This window comes from Pseudorca crassidens, chromosome X (assembly GCF_039906515.1).
Source record: "Pseudorca crassidens isolate mPseCra1 chromosome X, mPseCra1.hap1, whole genome shotgun sequence".
NCBI classification, from domain to species: domain Eukaryota; kingdom Metazoa; phylum Chordata; class Mammalia; order Artiodactyla; family Delphinidae; genus Pseudorca; species Pseudorca crassidens.
Window position 1 is genome coordinate 121,171,660 of NC_090317.1, and position 27,822 is coordinate 121,199,481.

At 41.0% G+C, this 27,822-nt stretch overlaps 1 protein-coding gene across 3 annotated transcripts in view; it reads left to right on the forward strand.

The window, feature by feature from the left end:
- Positions 1–1,941: 1,941 nt before the first annotated feature.
- ACE2 (angiotensin converting enzyme 2) overlaps positions 1,942–27,822 on the forward strand; it is a 65,389-nt gene continuing 39,508 nt past the window's right edge. Inside the window, exons 1-2 of one of the 3 annotated variants that reach the window (XM_067723037.1) lie at positions 1,942–2,058; positions 14,885–15,172. In XM_067723037.1, coding sequence (XP_067579138.1) covers positions 14,987–15,172 — 186 coding nt within the window. In that variant the 5' untranslated portion in view covers positions 1,942–2,058; positions 14,885–14,986. Of the gene's footprint in view, positions 2,059–11,931; positions 14,235–14,884; positions 15,173–27,822 lie in introns of those variants that run through there. The other 2 variants (XM_067723038.1, XM_067723036.1) reach the window with 2 other exon arrangements.

Sequence of the window (27,822 nt, forward strand, 5' to 3'; positions counted from 1 at the left end):
AACACTTATGATGTTTCCATATCCTGCCTATTGTGAATAATGCTGTAATAGACACAGGAGTGCAGATATCTCTTTGAGACCCTGTTATCATTTCCTTTGGATATATACCCAGAAGTGGGGCTGCTGGATCATATGGTAGTTCTATTTTTTAACTTTCTGAGGAACCTCCGTATTGATTTCCATAGTGGCTGTACCAATTTACATTCCCACCAACAGTGCACAAGGGTTCCCTTTTCTCCATCCTCACCAACACTATCTTTTGTCTTTTGATGATACCCATTTAAAGAGGTGTGAGGTGATATCTCATTGTGGTTTTGATTTGCATTTTCCTGGTGGTTAGTGATGTTGAGCACCTTTTCATGTATGTATTGGCCATCTGTATGGGTTTTTTTGGAAAAATGTCTTAAAAAAGATAATGCTATGTTGTGTTTCCATTGTCATTTGTTTCAAGATATTTTTTAATTTCTGTTTTGATTTGTTCTTTGACTTATTGGTTGTTCAGGAGTGTGTTGTTTAATTCCCACATACTTATGAATTTTCCAGCTTTCTTCCTGTTATTGAATTCTAGTTTAATACTACTGTTGTTGGAAAAGGTACTTGGTATGATTTCAGTCTTTTAAAATTTGCCAAGATTTGTTTTGTGACCTATCATATGATATATCCTGGAGAGTGTTCCATGTGCGCTTGAGAAGAATGTGTATTCTGCTTCTGTTAGATGGAATGTTCTATATATGTCTGTTAGGTTCATTTGATCTAAAGTATGGTTCAAGTCTAATGTCTCCTTATTGATTTTCTGTCTGGATAATCTATCCATTGCTGAAAGTGGGGTATTGAAGTCCCTACTATTATTATATCGTTGTCTACTTCTTTCTTCAGATCTGTATTTGCTAAATATATATAGGTACTCCAACGTTGGGTGCACATATATTTACAATTGTCATATCTTCTTGATGAATTGACCCTTTTATCATTATATAATGACCTACTTTTCCTCTTGTTACCATTTTTTTAGTTAAAGTCTACTTTTTTCTGATATACGTATAGCCACCCCTGCTCTCTTTTGGTTTCCACTTGCATGAATTATCTTTTTTCATCCCTTCACTTTGTGTGTCTTTAAAGCTGAGGTGAGTCTCTTGTAGGCAGCATATAGTGGGTCTTGTTTTTTAGCTACTCTATGTCTTTTGATTGGAGAATTCAATTTATTTACATTTAGTGTAATTCTTGATAGGTAAGGACTTACTAATGCCATCTTATTCACTGTTTTCTAGCTGTTTTGTAGTTCCCTTGTTCCTTTCTTCCACTCTTGCTACCTTCCATTATGAACTGATGATTTTCCATAGTGGTATGCTTTGATTCCCTTTGCTTTATCTTTTGTGAATCTACTGTAGCTTTTTGTTTTGTGGTTACAACGAGGCTTACATAAAACATTGTATGGCTATAACAGAATATTTTATGCTGATAACAATTTAACTTTGATCACATACAAAAACTCTCCCCTTTTACGCTCCCCTTTTATGTTTTTGATGTCAGAATTTTTTTTTTTTTTTGCAATACGCGGGCCTCTCACTGCTGTAGCCTCTCCCGCTGTGGAGCACAGGCTCCGGACGCGCAGGCCCAGTGGCCATGGCTTACGGGCCCAGCCGCTCCGCGGCATGCGGGATCCCCCGGACCGAGGCACGAACCAGCGTCCCCTGCATCGACAGGCGGACTCCCAACCACTGTGCCACCAGGGAAGCCCTACATCTTTTTATATTGTGCATTCATAACCAAATTATTGTAGCTATAGCTATTTTAAATACTTTTGTCCTTTAACCTTTATACTAGAGTTAAGTGGTTAACACACCACCATATTACAGTATTAGAGTATTCTGAATTCTTTACCAGTGTGTTATACATTTTCATGTGTTTTCATGCTGTTAATTTGCACTCTTACATTTCAGCCTGAAGATTCCTTTCAGCATTTCCTGTAAGGCAGGTCTACTGGTGATGAACTCCCTCAACTTTTGTTTGTTAGAGAATCTTTACCTCACCTCCATTTTTGAAGGACAGCTTTGCTAGGTAAGGTATTCTTGGCTAACAGGTTTTTTTCTTTCAGCACTTTAAATATATCATCCCATTTTCTCTCCCAGCTTGCAAGGTTTTTGCTGAAAAATATGGTTATAGCCTCATGGGGCTTCCCTTGTATGAGAGAAAAATTTTTTCTCTAGCTGTTTTAAAAATTCTCTCTTTGGCTTTGATTTAGATAGTTTTATTATAATGTGTCTCAATCCAAGACAGAGAAGACTGTCTTGGATTGAAATTTTGGGGCGACCTATTAGCTTTGAGAACTTGGATGTCCAAATCTCTCCCCAGGTTTGGGAAGTTTTCAGCCATTATTTCTTTAAATAGTCTTTCTGCCTCTTTCTCCCTCTCTTCTCCTTCTGAAATTCCAGTGATACAGACATTATTTCTCTTAATGGTGTCCCATTAGTCCCATAGGCTTTCTTTATCCCCTTTCATTATTTTTTCTTTTTCCCAGAGCAGCATTTAACTGGAGCTGTGCCCAGCCATGTCCTCCCCGTCAGTCAAGGCCAAATTCAAACCCTCCTAAACCTTCCTCAGCCTATGAAACCTTCCAGAGACAAAGATTACACAACACCCTTCAATAGTGTATGTCAGTGTTGACCACTGTCAAGCGATTCTCCCTTAAGACTAAACTTGAATTCTTGCCATCATGTCCTTTCAGCCCATTTCATCCTGTCCTTTTCTTGGGAGAGACAGAGCTGTCTGGATAATATCTCCTACATATTGACGTCAACAAATTTCAAGGCAGAAGTACTATATCATTTTCATCTATTTTTAAAAATCATAATTATCTTCTTCTTCAACAATCTTACTAGCTCTTTTGAACTTGACCACATCCCACGGAAAGAGGCAGGAGTTGAAAGGAAAACACACTGACAGGTTAATCCCAGTTTTCTTACTGGGTGACATAGAGCTAGTTACTGATCATGCTGAGTGTTTAGAAAGTAACAACTTCCACAAAGGTGGTTGTGAACACTCAGCAAGGTGACCTACAGTAAATGCTTTAAGTGTTAGTTTTCTCCCCTGTCGTGTTAAAGTCAGGGCTAATTATTTGTATCGATATTTTGTTTTATTTTTTCCTTATTTCTCCTATTTGTTATTGAGACTAGTGCAAATGCATGCATATTCATGTCTAAACAGGATTAGTTACTTTGTGCTCAAATGTCTTGGCAGCTTTGCTATTGGGAGAAGGTAATTTACTATTCTGCTTGGCTCTGACTGAGATGTAAAGCGGTGGAATCACACACACATGATTCTTGAGAGTACTATGTTCATAGTGCCGTCTATCTAGGTCAGCGTCCCTTAACCTCACACTTGACATTTGGGGAGTCTTATTTGTGGGGAGCTGTCCTATGCATTGCACAATGTTTAGCAGCATCCCTGACCTCTACCCACTAGATGCAGGAGCACCCTCCACCCAAGTGGTGACAACCCCAGATGTCTCCAGGCATTGTCATTTGTCCCCTGGGATGCAAAATCATCCTGGTTGAGAGCCGCTGCTGTTTGTTACTGATATAGACTCGCTTTGAAGAGAACAAAATGACTGCCACACCATCTGAGGTTGTCATCTGTGAACCTATGATCTCTAATTACTCTCTATTCCTGAACATTCTCACCCTACTGAGAAAAACAGCTTTTCACCGAAAAAGGGTAGAGCACCAATGGTCTCCCTTCAGTGAAAATTGTGAAGATGAATGCAGTAAAAGGAATGCAAGGAGGAACTGTGTTTGTAACTTGTGCAAGTTTGATGTCATTGTGGGACCATTTTTCAAGCTGTCTAGCTACACCTGTTATGCTTCTTTATGCCTTGACTGTCCCTCTCTTCCATGTCTGTAACAGGAATTCCTTCGAAAAGCCCTTTCTGACCACAAAGAGTCTGGGCATGAAGTCAGACTGCTGAGGTTCCAACCCCAGTTCTGTTCATTTCCAGCTTTGTGATCTTGATTCCATGCCTCGGTTTCCTCACCTAGAAATTGAGGGTGGTGCTAGCACTTACCTTATAGGGTTGTTGTGAGGATTAAATGTGGGGGCACATGTAAAGCAGTTACATTCTGCCTGGCACATAATAAGCACTCAACAGAGTTTGGATTTTATTATTACTGTTACTGTTATTAGTAGTATTAGTCTCTATGATTCAGAGTCTCATCTCCTTTGTAAAGCCTACCTGACTGACTCCTTGTGCCCACTCTGACCTCCTATTTCTCTGAAATCATGAAAAGTTTTATATTCTTACGAATCAGAATTTGTTCCATCATCTTTTATCTGTGTCTTCTGAGTAAAATTTCCCAATAACACAGGATGCAATGAGCCAGAGATTATGTGTTCTATATGATTTGCATTCTCTCATCCATCTCACTTAATTGGATAAGTAGTTGTTAATACTGTTGAGGGGATCTATATCCCTGGAAAAAATTGGGTAGTGGTTTGGGAAAATATCTTTTCTTTCCTATTAGAACTTTCTTCTCCCCTTGCCCACTCTTCTTGGTTGTATCATATATATTCAGTGGGTAGAGACATCAGCATGCTATTGAGACTGAGGTGGAAACTCCCTCCAGACCAAGGCACAATTCAGGAAGATCTTACAAGCTCTGTCTTCTGTGCCTGAAATTCATAAGAACCCACATTCATGGTTGGAATGAAATCTCTACAGAAAATATCCCAGAAATAGTGGGACATTCTACAGTGGGTGGAATACGCATGACCTATATTACATATATGAAAAGCATCCCCTCCTACTCCCTTAAGGCAAAACCAGGTTTAGCTGGAGGTCTACCATTCTCCAACATGAACCAGATGTAAATCTTGATTAGTCTAAGCCAATTATGCTAGTCCCCTGAGAAAGCTTCCCTTAGTCTTAAAAAAGTCATTAAAAAAGAGAGAGATTCACAGGAAGAAACTGCTCCTCTTTCCATGTTGTCATTTCTAGATGTGATGCTTGAAATGAATGTAGCCATCTTGTGACCCCAAGGGAAGCTTTAATCAGAGCAGAGCCAACATGCCAAGGGTAGCACGGTAGAAAGATGGAAGAAACCTGGGTCTTTGATGGTATCATTAAGGCGCTAAGTTAACTAACTCTGGATTTAACATATCATGGTCTTTTATTTGCATGAGTTAATATGTTTTCCTTGTCGTTTAACCCAGTTGAGTAAGAGTGTCTTCTTACTTGCAACCCAAGAGCATCCTATCTGAATAGATAATTTGGAAAGACCTTGGTGAAGTTATTAAGAGATTGTATAAGTTAGCTTTTTGCTACACAAAAAGCCAGCCTAAAACTCCGTGGCTTGAAACAACAGCCATTTGTTTAGTTCATGAGTCTATGGGTTGACAGTTTTGTCTGGGCTCACCTGAGAAATTCTTCTGGTCTTAGCTGCTCTCACTTATGCGTCTGTAGTCAGTTGCCAGGGAAGCTGGGGGCTGGCTGGTCTAGGATGGCCTCAGCTTGGTTGTCTCATCTCTGCTCCAGTGGTCCCTTGCTCAGGCTTGTTCACTTGATAGCTACTCAGCCTTCAGAGAGAGAGAGAGAGAGAGAGAGAGAGAGAGAGAGAGAGAAAGAGAGAGAGAGGGAGAGAGAGAGAGAAAGAAAGGATGGACTGGCCCACTATTACTTCTGCCACATGCCATTGGCCAAAGCAGATTCAAGAAGAAGGAAATAGACTATATATCTTAATTTTTTTTTTTTTGTGGTACGTGGGCCTCTCATTGTTGTGGTCTCTCCCGTTGCGGAGCAGAGGCTCCGGACGCGCAGGCTCAGCGGCCATGGCTCACGGGCCCAGCCGCTCCGCGGCACGTGGGATCCTCCCGGACCGGGGCACGAACCCGTGTCCCCTGCATCGGCAGGCGGACTCTCAACCACTGCGCCACCAGGGAAGCCCAGACTATATATCTTGATGGAAGAAACTGCAAAGTCACATTATAAAGGGTGTTGATACAAAGAGGAGTAAAGAAGTAGTTTTGCAATCTACTACAAATATCTTATAGTGAAAGATAAAAAAACCCTCTCCCTGATTAGCTGAGCATCATGGTAAACAGTGGGTTAAAATGTGGACACCTGTACTTGTTAATCAGACTTAGGCCCTTTAGTTAACCTCTTTAAGCCTTCATTTATAATCCTATTAGATGGAAATTATCATAATTCCTTACAGGGTGACAGTGAGGATTCCAGAAGATACTGCTTGTAAAGTGCTTAACATAGTCCCTGGCATATAAATATTAACCATGATTTGAAATCTATAAAGACAGGCTTGTATGCTCTGGTTAATGCCCTAGAATCCTCTCTTCCTCTCTCTCACTTTTCCTCCTTCTCCTGTCCTTTCTTAGTTAAACAACACTGTGAGTCATTTCTTATCCATTCTGCCACTCCCCTTTACCCCATGACTATTCTAGCTGGCAGCTGCATCACAGCATCCCCATACCTGTCAGAGGCTTGTGCCTCCAGTGGAGCTCTTTAGGATGCTGGCTTGCCTATGCCTGATGTTCACTGATGGGTGTATTGGGGCCTGACCTAATGCCTTGCCTTGTCCTGGGCCTTGTTACTTCTGGGGTTTTTTGGTGGTACACGGGCCTCTCACTGTTGTGGCCTCTTCCGTTGCGGAGCACAGGCTCCGGGTGCGCAGGCTCAGCGGCCATGGCTCACGGGCCCAGCTGGTCTGCGGCATGTGGGATCCACCTGGACTGGGGCACGAACCCATGTCCCCTGCATCGGCAGGCGGACTCTCAACCACTGCGCCACCAGGGAAGCCCGACTTCTGGTTTTTGATAAGCAGCAGCTCTCTCTTTAGGGAGAGTGCCAGGTTGAAATCCCACCTGAGTAATATATGGAGATTTTTGCCCTCCCCCACTGCTTTTCCAGTTTCCCAAGGAGTATGTTACTTGTCGGTATAGATCTAGACTACCAAAAGTGTCTCTAGAGTGCCCCATGCTCCCGAGCGTCCTAGATCTTCCAGAAACATAATATGGAAGAGTTGGAGCTATCCCTAAATTTCAGGTTCATGTTGAATTTGTATGGAACTTGGGCCTAAGGGCTTCTTGACCAAATAAATTCAGAGAGGATGCTGAATCAGCTTCCAAAGATGATCAAGCATCCCAGCGAGCTATAACTGACTCCTGCGCCCCAGCTAATCTTAGAGAGATTCCACTATTACAATAGGAGAGGCGAAAAAGCTTGCGACGGTACCAATCCAGGTACAAAATCCAGGGGAAAGGCTGAGCAGAGAAGCATGCTCACTCAGTATGAGAGTTCCTCCAAGTGTATTCTCAAGTTTTCAACGTTCATGATTGCTTAGTGATTTCATCCTTGCAGAGATCGCTGAAGCTTTGCCTAACCTTATGTAAAGCAATGTCAAAACTTTGGGAATAACTGAATTCCAAAAATAACATCTTGTAACATAATGGCATTATCCAGATTCCAAGGCCATGAGGCCTTGATTCCTTTCTGGATGGAATCCAAATTAATATTATTAATATCTACCACATTCTGACTGTCCTAGAAAAGATGCAAGGCTGCCCTGGGACTTACGTTATATAGTTTCTGGTTTCTAGGCATTGACATATTTCTCAGCCAAAGAAGATTCCTGATGAGATTGATGACAGGCTGGCAAACCTTAAGAGGGTTGTCAGTGGCAAAGAATGAAGAAGTAGTAAGACTCTTACCCAACTGAGCTTCTAGTTTTTATGTATTTGTGGTGACATTTCATCAAAAGCCAAGATATTTTGATTTAAAAAATGGTAGATTCTGAAGTCTCAGGAAAATTCTTATAATTCCAAGTGCATGTATCCATGTGGGCATGAGATTGAAGCTCAGATGTTATGTTAGGCCCTTGAGGATTTATAATGTGATTTATCTATTCCCCATCTCTCTGATTTGGCCAAGGTAAGTAGCCTTGGCCAAGCCCTACCAATGACCCAGACCAGATACGTCCCTTAGAAGTGGAGGAGGGAATGGTACAGTGTCTCCAGGATGAACCTGCTGGACTTCAAGAAGACAACTGCTGTTGGACATTTCTAGTTGGATCTGAAAACATGGCTCTTACACTCAGTCTGCAGACTGAGGTAGAGGTCAATAGGGATGAAGGCTTATTCTAAGATATTTAGAGCCAATTAGGAAGTATTAACCAAAGTGTAAAAGTCTTCAGTCACCCACAGACTCTAGCTGACAGGCAGGAGCTAGCTCCAAAAGGAGTCTTCTGTGCTTTGAATGCCCATCAGTGTTTCAGCCTTGACCTGGACTGGATCTAAGCCGCTTGACTTTGACTGTATGTCATGTCAGCTGCGTTCTCTTAACGTGCACCTTGCTTCAACTCAACCATCCTGTGCTCCTGAGATGTGTCTGCTTTTCTGTAAACCAGTCAAGAAATGTGATGCTCTGGCCAAGTTCCTGAAATTCCCTTTTATCACTTCCCTGTACAGTGCACAGATGGCTCCTCTAGGGAGGGTTGTTTCAAGTAACTTTCTTCCTTCTTATCCCATCCCGTTTTCCTTTTGAGGTCTGGACTATGTAGTACTTTCCAGCACACTGGGATCCTGAAGAAGTAAGATCCTTTCCTCTTTGCCTTAACTGAAAAGGCATATTTGACTAACAACTCTCAAATTTATATCGTCATCCCTGAGCTCGCTGCCAAACTGAAGATTTGTATATATCATCTCTTGGATTTCTCACAACCTTGACTGAACTCCTCCTTTTCCCTCTAAAGTGTGTTACCTGCAACCTTTTCCCCATATAAATTGATGTCAACCTCATCCTTCTCGTTGTTCAATCCAAATACCCTGGAGTAATCCTTGCCTCTCTCTATCTTTCACAGCCTACATCTAATTCAGCAGAAAATCCTCCTGGTTTCATTTTCAAATTGTATTCGAAATCTAGCCACCTGTTCTTGATACAGCAGCCAGAGTGATGCTTTTCAAATGTAAATGAGATCATGTCACTCCTCCTTTAAAACTCTACCATGGGGCTTCCCTGGTGGCGCAGTGGTTGAGAGTCTGCCTGCTAATGCAGGGGACACGGGTTCGAGCCTTGGTCTGGGAGGATCCCACATGCCGCAGAGCAACTAGGCCTGTGAGTCACAACTACTGAGCCTGCGCGTCTGGAGCCTGTGCTCCACAACAAGAGAGGCCGCCATAGTGAGAGGCCCGCGCACCGCGATGAAGCGTGGCCCCCGCTTGCCACAACTAGAGAAAGCCCTCGCACAGAAACGAAGACCCAACACAGCAAAAATAAAATAAATTAATAAACTCCTACCCCCAACATCTTCTTTAAAAAAAAAAAAAAAACAACTCTACCATGGATTCTCATTTCACTTAGAATAAAGGCTCAAGTTTTGCTTCTAAGGCCCTAGATATAAATTTGTACTAGCGACTCTAGTGTTACCTGCTATTTTGTACTGTCTGGATATGGGAATAAATTCGGCTTACATGGCAAGCACTGTACTATTATAAATTCAGAGCAATAATAATCTGTACAACCTCCCTGGAATCCACAGTTTGGCCTCACAAACTTGAACTCTGTCTGTTGAAAATATTTGTCAATTTGGTTAATGAAGATTATCTTTGCTCTATCTGTAGGAAAAAGGGGCAGCTATGCAACTCGAAATGTAAACAGGAAAGAACTTTAGCTTTTCCTTTGGGCTAAAGAGTCAACTTATTTATTTTCTGTAAAGTACTTATAAATTCACTTTGTGTGATAAATATGTGGTCAAAACCAATTGGACTAAAGGCAAATCATTCTTGGTCATGTGGAGTTTTAAATTCTCTCTACTTTATATTCTTGATATCCTTTCTTCTTTTTTTTTTTTTTTTTGCTGCGGTACGCGGGCCTGTCACTGTTGTGGCCTCTCCCGCCGCGGAGCACAGGCTCCGGACGCGCAGGCTCAGCGGCCATGGCTCACGGGCCCAGCGGCTCCACGGCATGTGGGATCTTCCCGGACCGGGGCACGCACCCGTGTCCCCTGCATCGGCAGGCAGTCTCTCAACCACTGCGCCACCAGGGAAGCCCCTCCTTTCTTATTTCTGTCAGAAACATTACTCTGTCAATTTTAAGATAAGAAGTTACACAAAACATTCTTTTGCTCCGACCGAAGTTGTCTTCTTAACTTGGGGAGCTAGAGGAAATTTTTGCTATAGCTATTTAGCAACCTCACCATTTATGATTCGGTTGGAAGTGGACAGAAAGTTGAGCAGTAAGTGAAAAATGGATCTCAAAGTCTATGTACTTTGCTCGAGGAGAATGAAGACCCACCCTCAGATCTGAGCCTATGAAGAGGGAGTGTTCTGATTGAACTCCATGGTTATCTGGTTTCCATTTAGCTCTTAGCAGACAGCAAATCAGAAACAGGGAGGGGATTCGTGGTGGGCAGGGCCACTCAAAGTGCATTCTTCAAGAAGTGGCACAGAATTCAGAACCTGCAGAGACAGCAGTTAATAGCAATAAAGCTGTTTGGAGCCATTTAACGTAAAGCCCCGAAGATGTTATCACGTTATAGCCTAGTCAGTAAACGCTGTCCAAGATGATGACACTGAGTCATCTGGAAAGAAAAAAGAACACATAAAATAATGTTCAGGCAACATCCTGATTAGATGGAATGTATTTTAGAAAAATGTCTTCCTTAAATGATTAAAAAAAGCAAAACTAGTAGAGTCAAAGCAGTGCATTTTCATCTTGCTTATGTGGGGCCTGCTTATTCTCAGAATATGACAGTTTTCCTACAAAACGCTTATGGACGAGTCTCCAATCTCCCTCATATCTCAAAGTCCACTAATTATCATACAGCTCCTCGCACTTTGAGTGGCTTGTATTACTAGGCTCCCAGCATTTTTCTCTGTGTTCTCATGTATTAATTCATAGAATACTTACAACGTCCCTGTGAGATGGGTAAATATGATTATCAGCTTTGAAATTAGATGTGAGGGAAATATCACCTGCTGAAAGTCACACAGCTAATCAGCGGCAGAGTCAATCCGTTAAGCTACCTAAGTCTTCATCTAAATGACAGTCCCATGATGGAGGAGAGCTGTCTATGCTGGGTGTCCTTCCTCACGTCTGCACTGTGCTTCAAATGACATTATTTGAGACCTATTTACTCTCTTCTTTATTTTCCTCTGGATACTCTCCTGTGTCTCTCTAAACTTGTGGGTCTTAGAAATTAGCATGATGCTCTAAATTCTTTTGTATCTAATACTTCTAGTAACAAAGTCTAAGATAGTCTAAGATGGCTTTGCTTTCTGGTGGCAGCCATGTTGGATTGATTTCTCATATTAAGCTTTTATTCAACCCTGCTTGACTGGGCAGCTGTAGTAACTCGCTGACTGACATCCTTGCTTCTACCCTTACCCCTCAGTGTCTGTTCTCTAACCAGCAGTGAGAGTGATCCTGTTAAAACGTTTGCCGGATCACTTCTCTGCTTGAAGTCCTCCAATGTCTTGCCACATTACTCAGAGTAGAAGCCAAAGTCCTACAGTTGTCTATAAGGCCCTCCTTAGAGCTTCCTCTCCATCTTCACCTCCTGCCACTTTCCCCGTGCACTGGGCTCCAGCCACAAAGGCCTCTGATGTTTTTGAGACCTTTGTACTTGCTGTTCCCTCTGCCTGGAACAGACTCCCCTCAGATATTCATGTGGCTTTCATCCCTTCCTTCAGGTCTTTGCTCAGATGTCATCCTCTCATCCCCACCCCATCATTCACCCTCCTCCTTTCCTGCTTATTGTAAAGCCATAGCGTTTACCATCAGCTATTTGTTTCTTCCTGCTACGCCACCTCGTATAATATGATATCCACGGGAACTTTTCCTGTCTATTCATTAGTGTATATCCAGTATCTAGCGCCTAGCTAGTATCCAGTATCTAGCCAGTGCCTAGCATAGAGTAGGTGGCCAATAAATAATTGTTGAATCAAGATTCTTTTTTTTAATTGAAATATAGTTGATTTACAATGTTGTGTTAGTTTCTGGTATACAGCAAAGTGATTCAGTTATACATATATATGTATATATTCTTTTTCAGATTCTTTTTCATTATAGCTTATTACAAGATGAATATACTTCCCTGTGCTATACAGTAGGACCTTGTTGTTTATCTATTTTATATACATGAATCAAGATTTTTGTTGTTTTGGGCATGAACTGTTGTTGATCAGAGGACTGCTTATTTCTGTGCTGTGTGGTTCTTTCAGGGACATTTAGAGCTAGTTGTAGAACTTTACATTTTGTTAAATCCCTTATTGAAATGGAAGATACAAAGGAAATGAGGCAGACAACATCTTATTTGTTCCTAGTGAATCCCTAGATATATATTTGGGACCAGAGATATATATTGTCCAAGTGCAAACCGCATTCTAAAAATGATATTTCATAGTTTTTGTCTGGCGTCAATACCAAAGTCTTCCATCTACCCTTCTGAAAAATAGAACAGGTTTCCTCAATTTCCACTCTCCTGTTTTTCTGGTTCTTCATTCTTTCACAGAGGATCTGTTCCTTTAGGCCAATTGTTTTTCTGGGTCCCATCCCCTGGGTCTTTAGTGGACTCTTTCCATTCTCAGAATGGTCTCAGGACACTTCTGGGCAGCTGTCAGGACATCAGCATCTTCTCAGTGGAAAGTCAACAAAACTTCCAATAATTCAGTCATCGCTTGCAGTTGGCCATTGTGAGCTAGTTTTCCTACAGGATTATTGTGACCAAATTCTCCTATTTCTCTCGCTCCTCAAAATTTCTTGGCTTCTAGATTTCTCCTGCCTCACTGTTATCTCAGGCTCCTTGTTCATCTGTTTTAACGTTCAGATTTCATATCCTGCTTTCCCTATTTCAATTTGATCACGTTAATCTGATTTTCTGCCTCAGTGTATTGAAGTTGGACTACTCCCATTTTTTTCCTGAACCCAAGAGCTTCATTCAGGAAGCAACCTGAGTAGAGTTGTGTTTCAGCTTTTATTAAAGTAACATTCCACCTCTTGGTTCAGAGCCCCACACACTGCCCCCTTTTCTCTTGACCAGTTTTTCTCTTAATGCCTGTGAAAGCGAGTGGATCTCAGCTTCCTTGAATGTGGAAGGAGCCTGACTGAAACTGCACTGATCCCCTCAGCTCACTTTCTTTTAACCTTCTTGATCATAATTGCTTAAATGTGTCAATTACTTTATTTCTTAGAAGGATCATGTCTTTTGATTCATACCAAGGGTAGTAAGAATCCACCTCTTTTTTTAATATTTATTTATTTGGCTGCATCAGATCTTAGTTGTGGCACATGAGATCTTTCATTGTGGCATGCAGGCTCTCTAGTTGTGGCACGAGGGCCCTGTAGTTGTGGCGCGTGGGCTCTAGAACCTGCGGGCTTCGCTGCCTCGTGGCATGTGGGATCTTAGTTCCCCAACCAGCGATCGGACCAGGGATCGAACCTGCGTCCCCTGCATTGGAAGGCAGATTCTTAACCACTGGACCACCAGGGAAGTCCCAGAATCCACCTCTTTTTGATGTAGCGGAACCAAATCCATCGTGGTCACCAAAGGCCCATGTCCCTGTGCTGCTCTTTATCTACACCTCCATCATTGCTCTTAGACTATTGACAGCAACTTAAAGGCCTGTACTCTAGATTCAAACTGCATGCATTCGTATCCTGGCTCTACCACTTCCTGGCTGAGTAAGGTTTGGTCATTTATTTAAGTTCTCTGCGCCTCAGTTTCATAATCTGTACAATGATGATAAAAATATTTGCCTCTAGGTTTGTTGTAATGCTTCAATGAGATATTCTAATGCAAAGCACTTTAAACAGTTACTTATTATTTTTTTCCTCTTCTACAATAACATGTACAACTTTGGAATAAGGAGAAGTAGTGGAAACTTTTTTTAAAGGCTTGGTTACTGCCATTTCACCTGGACCTGGAAGACTTGTTTTTTGGGTAAAGAAATGTTTTCCCTGTGTGAAGGTTTCATAACCACAGTCAAGCAGGCCCATGAGCCCTGCCATTTAAAGTGGCTCCTCTCTTGTACCTATGACACTCATACCTACACCCTGGGAATGAGGACAGTGGTCCAGCTCCTGAGATTCTACAGGATAACCACTAAAGTCTCTTTGAATTCTATGCAATGATACATGGCTATGGGTGACCAGAACTTGAGATGGACACTCGCTGAATTTCATACCATGTGGTGGCATTCTGATTTCCTTGTGACCTTGACCAAGCTTTGAACAGGTAAGTGAAAGGGATGGAGGCCCACCGTGAAGTTAGTCATAGAACCAGTGTTTAGCACGATCATCTGCGAAAGAGAAAAGGAGCCTTTTAAAATTTTTCCAAGTTAAATCAGGAGAGTTAACTTGTGGAGTGGAGGGTGGTCTCATAATTTTAAAAATTGGCCCTGGAAATTAAAATTTATCAGAAAAAAATGAATTCTATAGAGACAAGGGCAAAATTGTTTATTTAGGAAGGGAAAATGTTACCCAAATAGAGTTTCTGTGAATATGAGTGTAAAATAAAAAGGAAGGAGAGAGAAGTGACTTAATGGAATTGTCTCTAAAACGTGTAAGTCCCAACATTACCCCCGTGACCCCTAATTCTAGAGTTCGTTGGTCACTGTAAAATCATAACACCTTCAGTGTATCTTTAACAGATTTTAAGGAACATACTAAGCAAATGGACAAGTTTTGATTTGGCCATAAAATTTGAGAGCTATGATTCTCTGGGATTAATGAATAACATTTGTTTATTTGATTTCCTTTAAGAAATCATTCTAAAATCTGTTTACATATCTGTCCTCTCCAGGATGAATTTTGTGTTGGTTCAGCAGATTGTTTACTGTTTTTTCTTCTTCTTCCTTTTTTTTTTTTTTTTATCTTCCTGCTCAGTGCCCAACCCAAGTTCAAAGGCTGATGAGAGAGAAAATCTCATGAGGAGGTTTTACTCTAGGGAAGTTGTTCAGTGGATGGGATCTTGGCGCACAGAGCAAGATGTCAGGCTCTTTCTGGCTCCTTCTCAGCCTTGTTGCTGTAACGGCTGCTCAATCCGCCACTGAGGAACGGGCCAAGACATTTTTGCAGAAGTTTGACCGTGAAGCTGAAGACCTGTCTTATCAAAGTTCACTTGCTTCTTGGAATTACAACACCAATATTACCGATGAGAATGTCCAAAAGATGGTGAGTTCTCTCCTATAGCTGCATAAGGATATCAGTTGCTTCTTAAAAATCAGCTTACTGCCCAGGAAACTGAAAAGGGAAATCAAAGAAATGCTCCGAGCTGTGAGGTTGGATGTTTGCCTCAGTATTTCTGATTCTGGAGTCCCAGATGCCGAACAATTGACCTTTGGTTCATTTGGAAAATTGTTAACAAAATAATTCACTGGTCTCAGTCCAGGTTCTTGGAAACCAGTGAACATGCTTTAGAAAGTTGCCACCATAATTCTCATCATAGTCAGGCTTTCAAAGCAGTTCATAGAAATGCCATAAGTTATTGAGTTAATAATTTTCCCAAGCCTACAATGTCAACAGGAATGTCTAAAGACTCTCTACAAATGATCTATTAACTGAGAAAAATGCAACTGGAGGCTTAGTGAAAGAGCTAGCCAGTAATTAAGATTACCAGGGGTCGGGTGAGGCTGGACTTGGGAATTCCTTCCTTAATGGTCTCGGCGCTCCGAGGGACTTCCAGAGCATACGGGATCCGCAGAACCCTCCGAGAAAAACCATAATCAAACCAATTCTGACAGATCTCAGAATGCTCTGGGAAAGCAAGATGTTTTGTTTGACAAGTGCAAGGATTTAGGGGATTTCTTCCCTCACAGATCCGAAAGCAGTGCTGAAAATGGAGTGACATTATTTAAGAAAAGTTTTTATGACACTTGTACAGCAATACATTCTTTCAAAAATGTAGCTCAGAAGCTTCTTTTCTCAAATAGTCGGTTGCATGTAAATTAAATTACTGCTGCTCTCTGGACAGATCCAATCTGAGACCTGCTGCCTCATCTGAATTCCTCAGGAGATTTTTTCCCCCTAGTTTTCTAAAGCTTAAAGAGATCCAGGAGATTTTGACAGCCCAGTGTTGTCATAGGAGAGCATTTTTCTTGTCTCATAGTTTGGTCTTACCTCTCTTCACCTCTTCACTGTTGCTTTTTTCTCACTTTTTATTTGATCTTTGTTGGAGGTACCTGAAGTGCATTGTGCATTTGTTTTCATTCTCTTTTTTTTTAAACATCTTTATTGGAGTATAATTGCTTTACAATGGTGTGTTAGTTTCTGCTTTATAACAAAGTGAATCAGCTATACCTATACATATATCCCCATATCTCCTCCCTCTGGCGTCTCCCTTCCACCCTCCAGAAAGAGAAAAACAAATACGGTATGCTAACACCGTATATATGGAATCTAAAAAAAAAAAAAAAAAAAAAAGGTTCTGTTTTCATTCTTAGCCGAATTGTCCGCAGGTGGTGGTGAAGTTCGACCGGCATCATGCCTAAGAGGTCTGGAGTCAGACTGCTGAGGTCCAAACCCTGGCTCCACCACTTTCTACCTGGGTGAACGTGAGCTAGTTAATGAACCTTTCTCCGCCTTAGTTTTTCTGCCTGTGAAAAACAGCGTAACACTCATATTTGCCTCATAGGGTTGCTGGGACGACAGTTAATACACAAAACCACCAAAATAGTGCTCAATGCTTGTGAGCCTGGGAGAACAATACGATATCATTGCTGTGAATGTGAAAGGGAGTTATAATTGCTCAAGAGACATGTAACAGTTCTGTTGAGGGCCCGCTTGCTGAGAAGGGCATGTTGTACGCCCAGATGTAGTGATGTTTGTTGAATTCACGTTTGGATCTTAAGTGCTGTCATTTTTGAATTGCACTTGTTGATTAGAGGAAAGGCCAGAAATGAAAGGGCACAAATCCACAAAGTGTGGTCGAACTGCAGACAGTATGGGCCCTTTAAAGAAAAGTGAAAATATCTGAATGCAAGAAGCAAGCAGGGGGCCCAATATGTCCTTCCTCCAGCAATGGTGAAGGCACGTTAGTGCATTAGTGCACCTGTGTGGATTTACCTGGGGAGGGGGCAATGCACAGGGAGAGCAATAGCTCTTCTGTTCTCTTATCACATATATTGAGATCCCCTGATGAAACGGGCACTGCAGCTGGTGGTACAAGAGGCACGAAATGAGCAGGAGACTGAGATATGATCTGCTGCCGGTGGCTATCAATAGAAAGAACTGGAGAAACGGAGCGTGTTCCCCAAGAGCCACTGGAGTGATTTAGGGCGATCAGAGAGAGTTAGAAGAGAAAGCAGAGTTAGCTCTCCAAAGCCTGACTCAAAAAGAAAAAAAAAACTGAGTCTGAGCGGGAACAAGAAAGGATAGAGTGTTCCCAGTTGTATCGACCAACTCTCTTCAGACTAGAAAGATGGTGCCTTTGAAAGCTCAAAAGAGAGAAATTTACAATAAATAGGAGGAGGTGCTGTTTACATTACAGGTGGTAAAACTGGTAAGACTTGTAAAACTAGGCCATTCTTTAATCTAAAACAGTGAGACATTGAAAACTATAAGTCGGTTTTCGTAGTATTTAAGTGAATGTAAGGATTGCAGATCCACTGTGGGTAAGGAAGTATGGTTAAGTGCATTTATGGACCCAGTTCTTTACCTTTCCCTATATCAACACCCAAGGTTATGTCACTTTGCAGTGCCATCCCACTGAAGGTGATGTGATCGTGTCCTTCGCCATGTGACTTACTTTGACCAATGGACTGTTAGCAGATGTGATGCAAGTAGAGGCTTGGAAGGGACTTGAACAGTGGGGCTTGTTCTTTGCACCTTTGGCTTTGCTATGAGAACATGCCTGGGTTGGCCAGCTAAAGAGTGAGGGAATGTGTGGAATAGTTGTCCCGTCTGAAACCAATCCCCCAGAGTTGTAAGCAAATCCAGCCAAGATCAGCAGAGCTGCCTGGTAACCCTCAGTGATTCTAGGCACGTAAACAATGAACACATGCCATTGAGATTTTTGGTTGTTTGTTATGTAGTATTATTGTAGCAATAGGTAAGTAATACAGGAAGAGAAATTTGGGCTGTATGACATGTGTCTGTTCATATCCTATCAGGGTGACATTATTGAGGGCAATCTGCCATTTCCTAATTATCCCTTGGCATAACTTTCAGAGTCAGAATATTGGGCTTGTCAGCCAATCAGTCTGACGCAGTATGGCGATTCTCAGATCAAGTCATGAGACTATAGCTTAAAATAATAGAAGGCAGCAAAACTTGATCAGTATAGTGTCCCCAAATCTCCCTGCTTAGGAGAGGCCCATCAGACAGAGATAAGGAAAAAAGCTTGGTTCAAAACAGGTTTCCATAGAATTCAGAAACTCACTGAAAATTAATTACCAAATACTTGCTTTAGAGCAAATACTGTTCTCATGTTTGAGATCGAACATTCACCAATTAAACTGTAATTCTCTTCTCAGTAAAATGACATTACTTTTTTGCATTGCCCCTTTGTAAGTTTATTGTTGGTTTTATTTTTGAAAGAGTCCTTTGTCAGTCAAAAGGATTTCTTTTTTCTTTTTCTTTCTTTTCTTTTTTTTTGCAAAGTCGGAAGCTCTCTAGCAACATAGGAGGTCTCTGGACAATTTTTTTATCCCTGGAAGAGAGCGAAAGGATCCCGTCACTGGCAGGGGCATCCTGGTTCACTGTTCCAGTATTTGACAGTAACTACTACAGCTGCCCCAAATTCCTGTGCATGCAGCTGAAGGGCGTGTTGAAGACTGCCCTGTTGGAGCCCTGGAGGTCTCCAAAAACACTTCATAAATATTTCTTGTTGAGTTATCAGAAGTTGTAAAGAGAGAGCAGGAGGCCCACACTTACCCTTTGGGTGGTCAGGGCCCTTAGAGTCCTTGGGCACACCTGCTTCCTAAACCTTTTCCGCTGTCTTTAGGGCTGGGGGCACAGTGAACCCAGAGAAGGGTCATTTTAAACTGCTACTCTGTACCCAAGGAAAGAATGTAGACGCCAACCCTGTCTCCAATGAATCTGTCCCACACTCCCCAACACATACAAGTACCTACACCCAGGTACAGGGGTTGGGAAAAGTCAGTGTGATGCAAATACAGTGGAATTCAGGGAATCTGATGCTATCTTGACTCTCCTGAGCTGGCTGTGATACCTTGGGCAAGTCACTTATTTTTTGTCTCTTGAAACATAAGAGGGTGGATGGGCCCAGCCAAGATTTTTCAGTGGATAACTGGTGAATGAATAAGTTCCACATGTGGAGGATTAACATGAGTCAAGTGCATTGGAGGCCTGTTCATACTAGTTTTTCTTTGTCATGAAAACTTGATGATGTCCCAGTTGAGTGATGTAATTTGGTGAAACTGAACTTGAGCAACTCAAAATGACATGTTTAATTCCATCCAAATTTGACACAGTTACTCACTGATCTAAGCACTCTGACAGGACACCAGGCAGCCACGAGCTACACCCAGGGAAAGCGGCCTGGTGGTCAGGAACTGCCGCTGCTTCTTAGTGTGTGCCAGGTAACTGGGCAAAAGAGAATTCATTTAATTTTGGCTAAATCCTTTGGTTTGGAGCCGTTCCATGGGTGTTTCAGAGCCAGTTATAGGAGCTAGGGAATAAGGTGGGGTTTTTTTTCTTTGCTTTTACTATTGAGCGCTTTTAACAACAGCTTTGTTGAGATACAATTATGCACCATAAAATTCACCAATTTAAAGTCTACAATTCAATGCTTTTTAGTATATTTGCAGAATTGTACAACTGTCATCACCATCTCATTTTAGAACATTTCCATCATCCCAAAAGAAACTACACGCCCATTAGTAATCATTCTTCCTCCCCCGTCCCCAGCTCTAAGCAACCACTGATCTACTTTCTGTCTCTATAGATCTGCCTATTCTGGACATGTCATATAAATGGAATTATACACTAGGTGGTCTTTCGTGACTGGCTTCTTTCACTTTGCATGCCGTAGCATGTATCATTACTTGGTTCCATTTTATTGCCAAATAGTATTCCATTATATGGATTTTTTTTTAAACTTTTCATTGTAAAAATTGTCAAACACATAAAAGAAGGACTAGTATGTTGAATCTCCTTATACCCATCACCCAGCTTCAGCAATTGTCAACACTTTGGCTAATCTTGTTTTATTTTTCTACCCAACCCCATGTTTATTGGATTATTTTGAAGGAAATCCCCAACATCATATAACTATATGTTACGTGTAAATATTTCACCTTCTAGCTCTCAAAGTAAGAATTTTTAAAACAACCTTAATAACAGTACCATGTCAAAAACATGATAATAATTCCTCAATACCATCAAATATCTAGTCAGTATTCAAATGTACCCTAATGTCTCATTTAAAAAAATTTCAGCTGGTTTGTTTGAATCAGGATCTAACAAGGTCCTCTCTTGATCATTTTAGCAGATGTACTTTAGGTCTTTTTTAGCCTATAGAGTCCCTCCATCATTTTTCTGTTTGTTTTGTTTTGTTTTGCAGTTTATTCGCAGAAGTACTGAACTGTTAGTCCTATAGAAACTCCCACTTTCTGGATTTGCTGATTATGTCCCTATAATATTGCTTAACATGCTCTTTTGACCCCTGTGTTTTCTGTAAATGTATAGATCCGGGGCAGAGGTCAGCACACTTTTTCCATAAAAGGCCAGGTAGTAAATATTTCAGGCTTTGTGAGCCTCTATTCAACTCTGCCATTGTAGACCAGTCAACTCTGCCATTGTAGCACAAAAGCAGCCATAGACAGCCCACAAATGGGTGTGAATATGTTGCAATAAAACTTCATTTACAAAAACAAATGGTGGGCAGAGTCCTGATCTAGAGACCTGATCAAAATCAGGTTTCACTTGTGAATTTTTTTAATAGGTGTGGAAAATGAATTTACACTACTAGCAGGGTGCAGGAATATTGAGCCAAGAAATTAACAAAAAACTTGTTCAGGTTCCTAGAGCTCTGGTAAAAAGAAGCAAATTTAAAAATCTGTAGGGACCCTTTTATGAGCCAAAGCTCAAGGCATTCCTACTTTATGTAACAGATACAAATAAATTTAAGATAGACTAAAAATTAAATAGGAAAAGTAAGACAAACTTTTATAAGGATATATAGGTGACTCTTGGTTGGACATGGTTTATTATTATTTTTTTATAGATAAGATTTCTTTTTTATATTTATTTTTATTTATTATCATTTATTGTTGGCTGCACTGGGTCTTCGTTGCTGCGCATGGGCTTTCTCTAGATGTGGCGAGCGGGGGCTACTCTTCATTGGGGAGCGCAGGCTTCTCATTGCGATGGCTTCTCTTGTTGCAGAGCACGGGCTCTAGGTGCACGGGCTTCAGTAGTTGTGGTGCGCAGCCTCAGCAGTTGTGGCTCATGGGCTCTAGAGTGCAGGCTGAGTAGTTGTGGTGCACAGACTTAGTTGCTCTATGGCGTGTGGGATCTTCCCGGACCAGGGCTTGAACCCGTGTCCCCTGCATTGGCAGGCGGATTCTTTTTTTTTTTTTTTTTAATTTTTTTAACATCTTTATTGGAGTATAACAATGGTATGTTAGTTTCTGCTTTATAACAAAGTGAATCAGTTATACATATGCATATATCCCCATATCTCTTCCCTCTTGTGTCTCCCTCCCTCCCACCCCTCTAGGTGGGCACAAAGCACCGAGCTGATCTCCCTGTGCTATGTGGCTGCTTCCCACTAGCTATCTATTTTACGTTTGGTAGTGTATATATGTCCATGCCACTCTCTCACTTTGTCCCATCTTACCCTTCCCCCTCCCCATATCCTCAAGTCCATTCTCCAGTAGGTCTGCGTCTTTTTTCCCATCTTGCCCCTAGGTTCTTCATGACCATTTTTGTTTGTTTGTTTTTTAGATTCCATATGTATGTGTTAGCATATGGTATTTGTTTTCCTCTTTCTGACTTACTTCACTCTGTATGACAGACTCTAGGTCCATCCACCTCACTATAAATAACTCAATTTTGTTTCTTTTTATGGCTGAGTAATAGTCCATTGTATATATATTATGCCACATCTTCTTTATCCATTCATCTGTTGATGGACACTTAGATTGCTTCCATGTCCTGGCTATTGTAAGTAGAGCTGCAATGAACATTGTGGTACATGACTCTTTTTGAATTATGGTTTTCTCAGGGTATATGCCCAGTAGTGGGATTCCTGGGTCATATGGTAGTTCTATTTGTAGTTTTTTAAGGAACCTCCATACTGCTCTCCATAGTGGCTGTATCAATTTACATTCCCACCAACAGTGCAAGAGGGTTCCCTTTTCTCCACACCCTCTCCAGCATTTATTGTTTCTAGATTTTTTGATGATGGCCATTCTGACCAGTGATACCTCACTGTAGTTTTGATTTGCATTTATCTAATGATTAGTGATGTTGAGCGTCCTTTCATGTGTTTGTTGGCAATCTGTATATCTTCTTCGGAGAAATGTCTATTTAGGTCTTCTGCCCATGTTTGGATTGGGTTGTTTGTTTTTTTGATATTGAGTTGCATGAGCTACTTGTAAATTTTGGAGATTAATCCTTTGTCAGTTGCTTCATTTGCAAATATTCTCTCCCATTCTGAGGGTTGTCTTTCCGTCTTGTTTATGGTTTCCTTTGCTGTGCAAAAGCTTTTAAGTTTCATTAGGTCCCATTTGTTTATTTTTGTTTTTATTTCCATTTCTCTAGGAGATGGGTCAAAAAGGATCTTGCTGTGATTTATGTCATAGAGTGTTCTGCCTATGTTTTCCTCTAAGAGTTTTATAATATCTGGCCTTAACATTTAGGTCTTTAATCCATTTTGAGTTTATTTTTGTGTATGGTGTTAGGGAGTGTTCTAATGTCATTCTCTTACATGTACCTGTCCAGTTTTCCCAGCACCACTTACTGAAGAGGCTGTCTTTTCTCCATTGTATATTCTTGCCTCCTTTATCAAAGATAAGGTGACCATATGTGCGTGAGTTTATCTCTGGGCTTTCTATCCTGTTCCATTGATCTATCTTTCTGTTTTTGTGCCAGTACCATACTGTCTTGATTACTGTAGCTTTGTGGTATAGTCTGAAGTCCGAGAGGGCAGGCAGATTCTTAACCACTGTGCTACTAGGGAAGCCCAGGAATGGTTTATTAAATGACTTTTGTTTTAGAATGATTTATTAAATAAGAGACAAAAGGATCAATCTATAAAGGAAAAGACTGAGCAAATCAGTTGCATTAGGATTAGAAAGAAACTTCTGTGCACTAAAAGACATCATAAACCTACACACACAGACACACACAGGACAAGAAGCAGAGCTTGAGAAAACATTTGTGATACATATAATTAACAAAAGATTAACAGTCAGAATCTATAAAGAAATTTTACTAAGTGTTAAAAAAGACAGAAATTCACTAGAAAAATAGGGAAAAGATATGAGCAGCAAATGCATAAAGGAGGAAATTTGAATATATATATATATTTATATACCTCATATATATGTTTAACCTCATTAATAATCAGAGGGATAACATTATATTAATAATGAAACACCGAGTTGACATAAAATCAGATTTACCAAGATTTAACAATAGCTACAGGAGCTGAAAATTGCTTTAACCCATCAATTCCACTTCTAAGAATATGTGGGTTTTTTAAAATTAATTAATTAATTTTTGGCTGTGTTGTGTCTTCGTTGCCGTGAGGGCTTTCTCTAGTTGTGGCGAGCGGGGGCTACTCATCGTTGCAGTGTGCGGGCTCATTGTGGTGGCTTGTCTTGTTGCGGAGCATGGGCTCTAGACATGCAGGCTTCAGTAGTTGTGTCATGTGGGCTCAGTAGTTGTGGCTCACGGGCTCTAGAGCGCAGGCTCAGTAGTTGTGGCACGTGGGCTTAGTTGCTCCGCGGCATGTGGGATCTTCCTGGACCAGGGATTGAACCCGTGTCCCCTGCATTGGCAGGTGGATTCTTAACCACCGTGCCACCAGGGAAGTCCTACCATTTCTTTTTTGTAGTGAGAACATTTAAGATCTACTCTCTTAGGAACTTTTGAGTATATAATATGGTATTATTGATTCTAACCACTAAATAAATATGTCTCAAGCAACTATTGCAAAGTGTCAACGTTTAAAAAATCTGAGTAGAGGTTTTCGTGATATTTGCTATGTTACTTATACTACATTATATTTTTTATTATGAAATATCTCAAATATATATCTAGTGGGCCACTTTCTGGCAGGACCCAGTTTCAGGTGTGAGTGGATTTTTCTTTTTCCCTATGAGATAAAGTTCAGCCATACCCCTTCCTCCCATCTGAAAAAAGAAAAAATAAATTTTTGATTCTCATGGCAAAACAATATTGTTGTAATTTAGATTACCTACTTCCTTGAATAGAATAAGCTGTTTTTAAAAATATGCAAGTATCTGGGCATATTTGAAAAGTAACCAAGGCAGTTTTCATCTTTGAATCTGATGTGGTTTTGAGAACTATATATGAAAACTGGACCAGCATATGGGACCTGAGCGTGGAGGGTTCCCTGGGAGCCTGTTGGGCTCCAAGTCACTGTTTGGATGCTAAGGTTCCGTTCAGTTTTTCATCTTCTGTCTTCAGGGAACTCTCATACCTACAGGGGAAGAAGTGGTTTAGGGGTTGATAGTGAACTATAGAAAAAAAGAAAATGAGATTTTAATTGTTTTCATTTCAAACAACTTATCACAAAAGCATTTTAATTGTTTATATAAAACTATCATAATTTGTGTAGAGACCACAGACCTATGGCTTAAGACGAAGCTCATATGAAAACATTTAAAAGCATAATGAAATCATATTTAACTTGCATATCATTAGGGCCAAAAAGAGCAGGATATCTTTTGGAGTGTTTTAAAATATAATTTAGGATTTTACATTTTCAGTCCTTGAAATTACAAAGGATCTCTTGTAGGATGAGAATATGGTATCCACTGTAGTTATATGTAGGAAGTCAGAGAGGGTTCTAACTTCCTGTGATTGTACTGAGTAATGTGTGTCTTGACCCCAAACCCCCATCAATGGCTGTGGAAACTTTTGCTGTGTTAGCTGCTGCTCTCCTGCCTTTGCACAGAGGCAGTATGGGATGCCACTTATTTGATTTGTAATGGTTCCTTTTGAACCCTGTAACTACGTAGGTTACTGTATATGCTTCAATTCATTCATCATTCAAATCCAAAAATGACATATAGCTCTCAAGCACTGTCTGTGTTACTTGGTTGGTATGTATGAACTGACTTTGATTCTCTGTATAACTTCTAAGCTGTCAGTTTTATGTAGGCTTGGGAGCCTTATAGCATGAATATGGAATAGATTGTAAGCAATATTAAAAAGAACAGCTTGGGATGGAACAGTGTGTCCTCAGGGGCCAAAATTCAAGGCAACATAAAGTAATTTTTTTGTGATATAAAGTATAACACTTGTATATGGTAGCGATAAATAAAATAAAACAGATATCTTCAAAGTTCCCACATGCAGTATAATTTTTAAAAAATATTTTAAGATTGGGGCCTTTTGGGAATAATGAGCTGTTTCCAAAGTAGATTGAAAAGAAAAGAATTGCCTTAATTTGGGATCAAAGTTTTACTAGAAATTTTGCTGTCAGTCATTCTGGATTGGATGAAAAAGGGTAGGGACAGAGAGGTGAGTGGTGGGTTGCATGAATGAATTTGTGCTGTAGACCGAACTCCTCTTTCCATAGCTCACTCCCTCTCATTCGGGCATGTTAGAGACAAGAACAGAATATGTCGAATCTATAGCCAGTGGTTATGAGCATTAGCTTTGGAGGTAAACATTTCTGGGTTGACACCCTGTTTCTTCCAGTTGCTAGCTGTGTGACCTAGGCAAAGTTACTTACCTGCTCTGTGCCTCATTTCCCTCATTTGTGAAGTGGAGACAATCACAACTACCTCACAAGATTGTTTGTGAAGATTAACTGAGAAGTAGTTCCTGAGGGGTTGTGTGTGCTCAATAAAGAGAGAAATCTTTTTCCATTTCACTGCAACTATTCCCTTCATCTCTTGTCTGATCCGTTGTTGTCCCTTTCCTGCACCACTTTCATCATGTCACACACCTGCTTGCAACCCCTAAGTGACTCCCTAGTATTTACAGGATAAAAGTAAAATTCCTTGGTCTAGAGAGTGCAGTCATGTCTGGAGTCCTGCTTTGGAATCTGTGCTAGTTTTCTATTGAGTAAGAGATTACTACAAGCGTAGTAGCTTAAAACAACACACACTTGTTATCTCACAGTTCCTGTGGGGCGGGACTCCAGGCACACCTTAGCTGGATCTGCTTCTGAGTCTCATAAGCTTACAATCAAGGTCCCGGCTAGAGCTGTGGTCTCATCTGCAGCTCAACTGGGGATGAATCCACTTCCAAGCTAATGTGGTTAGTGGTAGCATTTAGATCCTCATATGTTGCTGAACTGAGGTCCTTAGGATGTCAGTCAGAGGCCATCTTCAATTCCTCACCATGTGGCCCTATCCATAGGATAGTTCACAACATGGCATCTTGCTGCATCAAAATCAGCAAGGGAGAGTCTTCTGGCAAGATAAAAATGGCAACCTTATGTAACATAAACATGTATATCCTGCCACTTTTGCTATATTCTCCCAGTTAGAAGTGAGGCACAGGTCCTGCTCACCCTCAAGGGGAGGGGGACACAAGGGTGCCCCAGCAGGAAGGAGGCATCACAGGAGCCATCTTAGTGTCTGCCCACCACAGGATCCAGGATTCAGATGCTGGCATCTAGTTACCAGCTCCACTTTTTATTTCTCTTAGCCCCTTTCTACACATAGGAAAAATGGAAATAGAATAATTTTCTATCTCGTGGGGTTGTTAAGAAGACCAAATGAGGTAAATTATTTTGCAAAGTACTCTACACCCATCTATCTCCTACCTACTTTAAGGTCTGTCTTAAGTTCCACCTCCTCCAGGAGGGCTTGCCAAATCTGGTCCCTGTAACAGGAACTGCTTAGCCCCACTCATAGTTTATACATTATCATATGCTCTTGTTTCAGTAGTGAAACATTCACGATGCGTATCTTATCTGTTTGATAAAACTGTCAGCCACTTAAGGACAAGGACTTTTTTCCCTGTAAGTGATAAAGTAGCTATGATTTTTAAATGCTTGGGATATATCAGGCACTTTGATAGGCATTATATTGCTTGTTAAATTTTCTCGCCTTTACAGCAACCCTTTGAGGTAAGTTCTACTATTATTACTCTCATTTTCCGAGTAAGGTAACATGACTCAGAGAGGCTAAGTAATTTGTTCAGGGTCACAATAGCTAGTCAGAAGTGTCTGACTCAAGGAATGGAGTTCTTACTTGCCTCATATGCTACCTCTTTTATAGGGTCTGGAGAAGTACAATGTACAAAATAGTTGCTCATTTCAGTCTTTGATAAATGGAAATGAGCTTGTGCGCTGAGAGAAGACTGCATTGGATAAGTCTGGAGAAGTCCACTTGCTTACTGATGGTCAAGATGGGGGGGCAAGTGAATCCTGGCATCATCACCTGCTTATTGGTTTCTTTTGCTGGTAGAAAATCACCACAGCTACCAAATGGCCATGTTCTGGGCAACCTTGACTGGGGATCATACTTTAAGATCAGAATCTCTGGTAAATCATGGCACCATGGAGCTTCCTGTAAACTGGTTCTCATTTCTTACGGTTCTCATCGCCATGAGGAGCTGTATGCCCAGGAAGTCCGCTCTGAGCTCTGCTGGACTCTCCCTTTAGAGCACTCGTCCTTGAATCCTTGAACAACTCGCCCACGTCACAAGTG